The following is a 10,884-nucleotide window of genomic DNA, read 5'->3' as shown; positions in this document are numbered from 1 at the left end:
AGTTCTACAATAAAAATACATTTCTGCTCCTATTATAGTGTTAACAGCAAGAACATAACCCATCTTCTTCTTGAAATAGAAACTAAACAAACAAGTCTTGAAATTGCAGCAACACTTGATATAAAGCTGGATAATGCTGATCTATATATATAACTACCAGATCTTAGCGATTAACGAACAATCAAATCAATTGTTTTTATCTCGTTTTCCTATGGTGGAAGACCGAAACCAAGGAATGCATACTGAGGTTGTCTTCTGGTACAGCCTGTATGCCTCAGCTCTGTAATCTTGCTTCACCATCCGGTCCTCCACAAGCTTAGTCACATAAGCTAAGCAAAGACTATTTATAAGTGCTCCGAAAAAGGTCCATCCATGTCCCAAATTGCATGCAAATATTACTAGTCCCCACCACCACAACTGCTCTCCAAAGTAATTTGGATGCCTAGAATAGTTCCACAAGCCCTTGTCGAGGATTGGTACCATTGGCTTTCCCATCTCCTTTAGTTTGATGTTTCTAGTCACAAAGTCATGAAGTTGCGTGTCTGCATTGTACGCGACAACGATTCCGCACAGAGAGACAACGACGGCAGTTAAATCCCAGATGTTCAAAGGTTTGTCGACGGAGTGGACAACATATAATGGGAGGCTAACTCCAACTAGAAATACCTGCAAAAGTTCAAACAAACAGAAAAGGAGAAATGAAATGAAATTATATTTAGCTAAAATGGTTCTGAACCCCTTTTAGTAAATTAATCGACGAACAGTTGCCCTGAAGTCAACTACCTGCTGAGCAGCGTAAATGGAGAAAAAGGAAACCCACCACCAGTGCTTGCCGTACTGTCGGCGCATGTCGGTGAACCTCCAGTCCTCTCTGGCGCCCCACTGCCAGCCTTCACGCCTGAAATAGTTATGGTTAAGCCTTACACTCCACACCCAAGTCATCAAGATCGTGATCCTCGACCTCCACCAGTTATAATGAGAGAAAGGGTGACTTGCATAGTAATGAACAAGCATCACCGGTATTACCGTCCAATACAAATCAATCATCTGCACCCAAAAACAGAACAACAATCAATGGGAAAGGGACAAAACAAAAAAAAAAAAAAAAAAAAAAAGCAAAGTAGTTCTGAAGGGAAACGAAGAAGAGAAGCGACTTGCGTACCCAGTGGCTGTTCTGAATATGGCCGATAAGCCAGAAGAGTACATTGACGTTGAGGAAGAAAAGGGTGTTGACCAAAAGAAGAGGGTGGTGATAACACCATGTCCAAAGAGGAACCTGAGAAAGCCATGCACCCTTACTATCAGAAGAAGTGAAAAGATAATGGTGGTTCAGGAAGAAAAGGTAGAAGAGTATGGAGGGGAGGGGAGTTAAAAAGGCTATCAAGGCATTTTTTGAGTTAGCAGCAGCAGTAGAACCACCAAAACCCATGGTTTTTCCCTATCCTTGGTTTGGTGTTAGTTGTAGTTTGAGGCCTAATTTATATAACTGCAGCAGCAGCAGCAGCAGCTTTCGTTATCTAACGTTCTAAAACAAAAAGTTTCCTGGCACCCACCGTATATGATACATTCAATTAAAGAATATTGTCAATTCTCTCTTTCGGCCAAGATGCTAAAAGTGCATCTCTTCCTAGGTCCAAATAATGATTAGGTTCCACCATGCCAAACCCCAGCATGTTGATTCAAAGTAAATGTTAATGATCACACGCGATCATGATGTGGGTATCTGGCTTTATGATCGCGCTTAATTGTCTCTAGTTCTTTTTGGAATTACACTCATTGGATGTGGGGCACGTATTCTTTCACCGTCTAGCTAACTCCTATTAAAATTAGACTTGAGAAAAATTGTGATATCCCGTATTTACGTATATTTTAATTAAATAAATTATTAAATTTATTAAATTTATGAGTTTTCTTATTTTAAATTTTAGATGATTTATGTGATATTATTTTGAGATTTTTTTAATTGTTAATTCAATATGTTTTCTTGTTAATAATTAGTGTTCATTATTTAAATTGCTCTTTATTTTAAATTAGTTTATTGTTAGATTTAATTATTTTATTTTTTTAATCACTACGTTTAAATTATTTTATTTAACTTGCTATTTTGAAATCTTTTTCGTTAGATCATTTTTGTAACTCAAGATGTGAGAATTAGACCTCATTTCTTTCCCTCACTTTTTATTTTTCTTCTTTTTCTGTTATTTTTCTTTTCTTTTTCCCCTCATTTTCTTCTCTCCTCTCTCTCTCTTCTTTCTCGCGCGCAGCCCCTCTCTCCCTCGTCCATTTTGTAGTCCTCCAGCCACTGCCGCCGTGTGCCTCACCGCCCCTCCCATTCTCTTCCTCACCGGCCGGCGACCACCCCCCTTCATTCCCAGCCCCTCCCGTGCCACCGTTAACCTCCATTCACGGCTTGAAGCCGCGGCCACCATTTGCTCCAGCGTCGCCATCATGCCACCTCCGGCCACCATCTCTTCACCACATCTTCATTGACCTCCTAGCAACCCAAACCACCCATCCTCAGCCCCGATCCGCCACCGGTGAAACCCCACCATCAACATTTCCTTTTTGAACATTTTGGCCTTCAACCGCCCTCTATGCCGCCACCCACGGCCAACCACTACCACTATTAGTTTCACCGACATCCCTAAGCCCTTCCCTAGTAATCTTTAGTCTTCGTTTGTCCCCGTTTGAAATTTTACATTTTGAGACCCACAGCCACAGTGCATTTTGCACTGTTACGTTGTTGTGCCGCCACTTCTTGCACCTCTGTGATCATTCGAAAATTATAATAAAGCGCTGTAAGTATTTTTTCAAGGATTGTTCGTGATTTAAATGTATTTTTGCAATAACTCATTTTTATTGTGATCTGATTGATTATGCCGAATTGAGTCCGAGGAGTAAGGGGGTCGGATGGATTGGAGGATGGAGTTGTTTGTGTTATTAGACTATATTGTGATTTGTTGGTTGTTGGATAATGTGTTGTACCATGTACATTGCATATTTGCACGCATGTTCATGTTTGTAACTGAAAATTAGGTTTACGCATAATTGCATACATGTTCATGTATATACTTGAAATGATTGGATTGACTGGTTTGAGAGAAATGAAAAGAGACTATAGGGATGGTGGTATAGTTCTGCCTGTGATTCTCGCCTACAGTGCTCTGATAAGTACTTCTTGTGTGAAAAGGAACTATAGGGATGGTGGTATAGTCCCGCCTGTGATTCCCGCCTACGGTGCACGCAGCAGGGATGGTGGTATAGTCCCACCTGTGATTTCGGCCTATGGTGCATGCGGTAGGGATGGTGGTATAGTCCCGCTTGTGATTCCCGCCTACGGTGCATGCGATAGGGATTGTGGTAAGCAGGGATGGTGATAGAGTCCTGCCTGTGATTCCCGCCTACAGTGTCCGATAAATGTTTATGTTGTCGGTTTATGATTTAATAGTCACTAGCGCATTTTTTGGAAAAATGACGGATATTATTCATGGCATGTTTTTGGTCAAATAGAATTTTTGGCGTGCATTGGAAAATAATTATTTGCGGGGAACATGAGGTTTTTGGAGTCACATTTGTGTTTCATTATGTACTCATGTGTGCTGGCTGCATTAATGCATTTCTATCTCTTAGGTTGCTTGGTTGATTACTTGCTGAGATTCATAATCTTACGGTATTCGATACCCTACTGTACCGTTTTATGGTATCACAGATTTTGATGCAGATGAGGACGACGAGCCTTAGGCTTTAGCTCCGCTGGAGGAGTGATTTGGGATTGCTCTCGTGTATCGAGATTCGCTTTATCACTCATTTATGTATCTGCCCTTTGTAATATATTTTGGGATAACTGTATAATTTTTTAAAGGCAATTTATTTTGGATATTTGTTTTTGTATTTCTGGTATTTAGTTGGTGAACTTTTAATTAACCGCTGCGACCTTTGTTGTGCACTTTTGCATATTGCACACACTTGAACACATTTCGTTGGGATGCGTGACCCGTGTTGTCATCATCCCGACGTCACGATTCTCGAGTTTCCGTACGTGGGAGTCGGGGCGTCACAAAAATTGCTTATTTACCTTTCGTAACACTTGTTAAGAGGGATTATTCAAGGCATTGCATGCATGACTTCAACTGTAAATGTCGTACTTTCTTCCCCTAATTAGCTTCACCGTCCATGAGACTTGAACTTGAAAACTCTGATCATCGATCAAAACTAAGCATAGAAAGCTTCGTAACTAATTAGTCAACGACATGGTATTTTTTTTCCTACTGAATCATCTTCAATGTTTGCTTGATGGATAGTGAAGCTACTTAAGGTGATCCATCGCAAAAAGTAGTCTTAGTTTTATCTTCCCTTTCTCTTTCAGATTAATATCTTCGGTACTCTGAAGGATCCAAAGTAGGTATATATATTATCTAGTTACTGTGTATCCTTTCTGGAAATTACACCAGGTAGTCAAATGGAAGTACTGGGCGCAACTCTCTCTCTCTCTCTCTCTCTCTCTGATCTCCCCACATCCGCCAACACGCGCGATTCATAAATTCCCCTCGAAGTGGGATCCTTGTTCGTGGAGAAGCTATTATCAATTACAGGCTGAAACATGGAAACTAATACGTACGTAACGATTGAATCAGTGTCCTGGATCCCATATTCTACGACTAATATTAGTTTATTTAACAACAATGATAAGGAGGTTCTGATGGACACCCCAACCTAGAAAAGTCCGAAAAATGAAAAATATAATAATGAGGCCGTTAACTTGGTTGTCGTGTTTGTAATGATGTTTGCAGCCGACAGTGGCGTGCCTAATGATAAATGCCTTGAGCTCTCGAGTCTCGAATCCATTCACATGGCATCCAACATTATATACCCGGCCCCAATCTGCGAATAGAGATGTCAAAACTAGTCACTGTAGGGTGCCACGCTCGGAGTGGCGGGACCATCATCGCCATCAATTAATGCCTGCTCAAAGCATGCACTAAATGAACTTAATTAGAAAGCAGATGAATACATGCTCCACAAAGGAGGTAATTATAAAAAATTCCATAGCATGCATAGGTCGTCGGCGGATCTTATTCCTTTCATTTTTGCGCTAATTGTCGAATCACAAATTCTATGTAATTAAATCATATTGAGACAAAAGAAACATCATAATATCTTGATATTATTGATGCTTAAAGCAAACCGTGAGGGAGCAAAATCAATGTAACACTCAGGTCTAGCATCAAACTGCTTTCTAATTTTCTTTTTTAATAAGATTTTTTTTTTTTTATTTACGCATGAAGAATCCGGTTAATTTTTCGAGTATTATTTATATATTTTTTTAAATATGAGTCGAAACCCAAAATTCAGGGAAGAGCCTATAATGCTCCATTCCCGAAGGTCCGGAAAGTTAGCTCTTAATACTTAACATCAAACATCAATAACACAATTATAAAATCCAGAAAACTCCATAAAATGTTAATCCATTTAATCAACCCAAATATCTATGTTTCTTCATGAGAACAACCAAGAAATTTCGATAACATAAATTAAAACTCTCTAAAACTTGAAAATATCCTTAACTCATCAAATCAAAATAACCAAAAATAAAATAGTTTTCTAACTACGACTCTCAAGTAAGCACTTGTACCCTTAGGCACTTATTCCATTACGAACATCACACCTTTCTAAAACTTCATACTCTTGTTCTCCAACTGAACCATCAAAATTATCTGAAAAATAATTGGAGATAAGGAGTGAGTTATATATCAACAACTCAGTATGCAGATGACATATGCTAGTATGTAAACATGAACATTTATAAAGTTCAAAATGCAGAACATAATCTTTTCTTTCAGAATGCAGAATCAGAATAATGTTTTCAAAATGCAGCGTTAGAACAATGTTATCAAAAATATCAGAGTGAAAGTTCAAAAATATTCATAATCAAAATCCTTTTGGCATAGCATAAACTGAAACATCACATCTTATCTTATTATATCAGAACAAATACCATGTTTAACCCCTATGGTAGGGTTGTGCAAACCCTGGTAGCTAACCGGGCATAAACAAAATGTGAATCTTCCCCTTATTCATTCTCGGAGCCCCGAGTGTGCACATAGGAAAGACCACGCAGAAAACTACTTTGTTTCCAAAGTGGGTGCACCATAAACAAAAAAGTTGGTACCAACCCAAACAGAGGCCACAGTTTTACACCCGTGGTAAGGTCAGAACGGAACAGAAACAGAAACAGAATGTTATGCCAACCTGAGCTCATTTTATTTTAATGCAAAGTCTAACATAAGAACCTCGCTTACCTGGACTTCTTAACTTTTTTAGAATTTTCTTCAAAAAAATGTCGAACAATAATTAAGCGTCACCTATAAAATAACTACGTAATTCTCGTAAATTTCTAATTAATCATGTATTTCGATATTTAATCCTAAGCTTCTAAAATAACCTATTTAATTCCTCAAAATCTAAAATTCTCAAAATTTCCAAAATACCATCATTTCCCAAAACCATCAATATCCACTTAATCGAATTCGTACCGAATAAGAATTTAATCGAGTAGCTATTAAGATAATTATAGAACTCAATAAAAATTAATATTCAAAATATCTAAAATACCAACAACATTTTATAAATAAATAGACTACATTGGCTACTAAAATTTCCATAATATAAGTCATGAAAAACTCATCTCTTAAGAAAAATAGGTTTACTTCTTTTAATTAACAATATTATCAAAATACAAATATAATATTTAATGAGACTTAAAGCAAAACCCATTTAAACATAAACCCGAAAAAAAAAAAAAACCTCTCACCCGAAAACATTAAGGCCTCGTTTGTTTTCAAGAAACATCTCATCTCATCTCATCTCATCTCACTTCATCATTACAACTTTCTCAAATCCCCACACAAAATAAAATAAACAATTCAACTTTTTCAAATCCCAAAATAAAAATAATATTAAAAAATATATTCTAACAATATTTTATTCAACTTTTTAAATCTAATCTCATCTCATCTCATCTCTGAAAACAAACGAGCCCTTAGTTAAAACTGGGAACTTTCTATATATATATATATATTAGGTTAAAACTTTACATATAAATATACGTATATTTATATAAATACACCTTATGAAATAAAACTAGTGATGAACATAAACACATGAATAATAGAAGTGCAGCGGCGGTAGGGACTCACCGAGAAGGTAACATACGATGGCGCAGGGTGCGATGGGAGGTGGTGCACTCGGTGGCTATGCACTGGACGAGAGAGAGAGAGAGAGAGAGAGAGAGAGAGAGAGAGAGAGATGCACGGTGAGAGAGGGACAAAGTCATGATATAAAGAGTGAAACACGGCATGTGCATGGAGGTAGAGAGTTACGCGTGGCAACGACCTGGGTGGCTATCGACGGTGGCATGGCTAGGCGTGGCTGAGATGCTAGACTATGGGTTCCCTTTGCACTGCAGAGAAGACATCCGAAAGGGTTGGTCAAAGTGCAAAAATTACCATGCTTGGAGGAGCAACCAATTGCTCTGTTTTGAGATGCGGAAACAGGGGTGTTGATGCTTGCAACAAAGCTTCTACGTTGGGCGGCTAAGTGTGAGGTACGGTAGTGCAGGGCAGAGCAGTGGAGGTTTAAAGAGTGGCTCGGTGGCTTACGACGTGTGTGGGAGACCCCGGCATGCTGGTCAACGGCGTCACGGAAAATAAAACACTGTAGTGTTATGACTTGGCCAGCGGTTGGGGTGCTGCACGACTTGGGGTGCGAGAATCAGAGGGATGGAGGCTGAGGAGGGTAGCAACTATGTTTCGGTTGTGGGAAAATGAGAGGAGAGAGGGACAAAGGAGAACAACTAAACTAGGTTTTGTCGAGAAATGAAGAACGTGTGCAAATATATGTGACGCGAAAACCCTAGAGAGACGAGGAGAAGTGCATGCGGATGAAAAACTGAGTCGTGCGTGACCATGCATGTCGTGGACGAGAGGAAGACTTAGGGGTGAAAAAGAAAATAGACGGAAAGAAAATAAAACATGCGGAGAAATTAACGTGTGGAAAAAAAAACTAAAACAAAATAAATAAATAAATAAATAAAAATTGAGCTTGATTGGGTCTGGGTGTTACATTCTCCCCCCCTTAAAAAAAATTTCGTTCTCGAAATTTGCTAGTACCACAAGCAAAGCCGAAATATTTATCCGCTAAAAACGTTCCATGCGTACCCCAAAAGTCAATCATATTGTCGAACTTAGTTAATATTCCGGAATTGTTGAACCTAATATTCCAAATTCTAACCCTCACATTTAACCAGTTAGTACATTTTTATTTATTTATTTTATTTTTTACAACTAACTAACAGAGAACTCCTAAAACAATATTGTGGCACCCCAATCCCCCTTATATAAATACACAGGGATCGAGACGCCAGGATGGTGACAACACGGTCACACATCCTAACGAAGTGCCAGTGTGTGTACATGCGACAGTGTTCAAATAAAATAACGCAGCGGATAGTCAACTAAGTACCAGAATTTATTTACAATCAAACATCAGTAAAGATTTAAATAGCAATTATACAGTCATCCATAAAATAATTTACAATAGTTTTAGATATACAAACGAGTGATCCCAGATCACTCCTCAGGCGGAGCCGTCTCCTCAGGCTCGCCCTCCTCCTCCTCATCAGCATCAAAATCTGCGTTACCACAAAATGGTATCGCAGGTAAGTATAACCCAAACAACAACGTAATATAAAATGCATTAAATGCAACTAACATGCATGCACATGAAAACATGCATTTTTCCACAAAACATCATTTTCCCCGAAAATGATAAATTTCCAACTCACACCAAAATCCCATTTTGGTCCAAATTATCCGTAAAACATTTTCCCAGAAAATGATTTACCCAAAAATCAACTCGCACTATTTTCCCAGAAAATAGTGCATTAATACCAAATGCACCATGCATTATTTCCATATGCACCATGGTCTCCCCTATGGACCATCCGCACGTCCTGGCTTCGCAGCGGTGCTCAGTTCCGCGCCCAGCGCGTACATGGCCAAGCACTCACACTACGCAACGAGCGATGCCCAGTTCCGCGCCCAGCGCGTACGTGGCCAGACATCCTCTAGTCCCCGCCAGCAGAAGGACCACGGAGTCGGCACGAGACCATCTCGTCCGAATCCATTGTCGCCCGGCGACAATCCAGGGGACGTTACTCAGTATATTCCACTCCCGAGTAACCAGAGGAGCTCCACCGAGTTAATGCCCCATCTCGGCTTGGGGTCGTGATACACACGCACCAAAAATATTAACACATAAAATCATAGCTTTTCAAAGCACATGAACATGAATGCAATACACGAAAACCCAGTTTTCTTTTACAAACATGATCATGCATGAAATGATGAAATGCACATGTACCAACACAATATCCAAACCAACAAATACCAATCCAATCAAATCCAACCAAACAACTCCAATCACAAATCCATCCGACCCCCGAACTCCTCGGACTCAGTCCGGCATGCCAAAAACACAGTGAAATGGGTTAGTGCAAAAATACATTTAAATTACGAAAGTTCTTTGAAGAAATACTTACAGTGCAATATAATAATTTCCGGAGGATCACGAAGCTGCAAGTGGTGATGTCTGAGCAACATCACAGTGTAAAATACACTGTGGCCGTGGGTCACAGATACCCACTTTTCAACGAGGACAAACGAAGACCCAAAAATGATAGGGTGGGGCCTAGGGAGGTCGGTGAAGCTAGTGGTGGTGGTGGTTTGCCGTGGGTGGCGGCGCAAGGGGTGGTTTTAGGCCAAAATGCACAAATCGGAAATGGGCTTGGTGGGGCTTCACCGGTGACGGATCGGAGCTGGGGTTGGGTCCAATGGGTTGCTAAGAGGTCGAGGATGATGTGGTAGGAAAATGGTGGCCAATGGTGGTGCGACGGCGGCGCAACGGCGGAAAGAGTGCCGCGGCTTCGAAGGGCTACTGGTGGTTAACGGCGGCACGGATGGAGGTGAGGTTGGTGGGTGAGGTCGCCGGCGGCTGGGGAAGCTAGCGGGCTGGGCGGTGAAGGCCACCGCCGGCTCACGGCGGCGCTGGCGTGAAGGTGGCCCGCGGCTTCGTGGGGCGCGTGTGGGCTACCGGCGGCGAGGTAGGGGCTGAGATTTGGGAGGTGAGGTCGCCGAAGGGAGGGGGAGCTGGTCGGACGGGCGGTGTCGCGCACGGCGGCGCGACGGCGGCGGGCTGGGCGGTGAGGAAGAACGGACGGAGAGAGAGAGAGAGGGAGAGGAAGAGTCGCGCGCGAGAAGGAAAGCCAGCAGGAGAAAAAGAAAAGAAAAGAAAAAAAAGAAAAGAAGAAAAGAAAAAGAAAAGGAAAAGAAAAATAGAGAGAAAAGAAATGAGGTCCAATCCTCATAACTTGGGTCACGAAAATGATCCAACGGAAACGATTTTAAAACCATAAGTTAAATAAAATAATTTAAACGTAATGGTAAAGTCAAATTGAAATAATTAAATCCCACGGTAATTAATTAAATATGAAAAACAATTTAAATGCACAACAATAAATAAATATTAAGAAAGCACATAAAAATTAATTTCCACCAATTAAAATCATAGAAATAAACTCATTAAAAATCCAACCAATTTTAAAATACGAGAATAAAATTTAAATAAATAAAAATAATCCTTTAGTAAAAATACACTAAAATGCGGGGTGTTACAAATATAGTGTAATCAAAAGTTCCAAGCTTAAGTCCTGAATAACCTCGATTCACAAATTTCAAATCCTTAGAAAATCTACTCTCAACCAAACTTCAATATTCTAAGCTATACGATTAAAATAGTTCCATGCAAGCATGACTAATCTCGACTCAA

At 40.1% G+C, this 10,884-nt stretch overlaps 1 protein-coding gene across 1 annotated transcript; it reads right to left on the bottom strand.

The window, feature by feature from the left end:
* Nucleotides 1–1,471, bottom strand: LOC121242845 (uncharacterized protein C594.04c-like). The gene is made up of 3 exons (XM_041140829.1): nt 1,163–1,471; nt 784–1,047; nt 1–666 (listed from the first exon to the last, which is right to left on the bottom strand). Exons 1-3 carry the CDS (start codon nt 1,427–1,429, stop codon nt 187–189), a joined length of 1,011 nt encoding a protein of 336 aa, XP_040996763.1. The 5' UTR covers nt 1,430–1,471; the 3' UTR covers nt 1–186.
* Nucleotides 1,472–10,884: the final 9,413 nt, after the last annotated feature.

This window comes from Juglans microcarpa x Juglans regia, chromosome 1D, assembly GCF_004785595.1.
Source record: "Juglans microcarpa x Juglans regia isolate MS1-56 chromosome 1D, Jm3101_v1.0, whole genome shotgun sequence".
NCBI lineage: Eukaryota > Viridiplantae > Streptophyta > Magnoliopsida > Fagales > Juglandaceae > Juglans > Juglans microcarpa x Juglans regia.
This window is presented reverse-complemented; position numbering and strand designations above follow the sequence as displayed.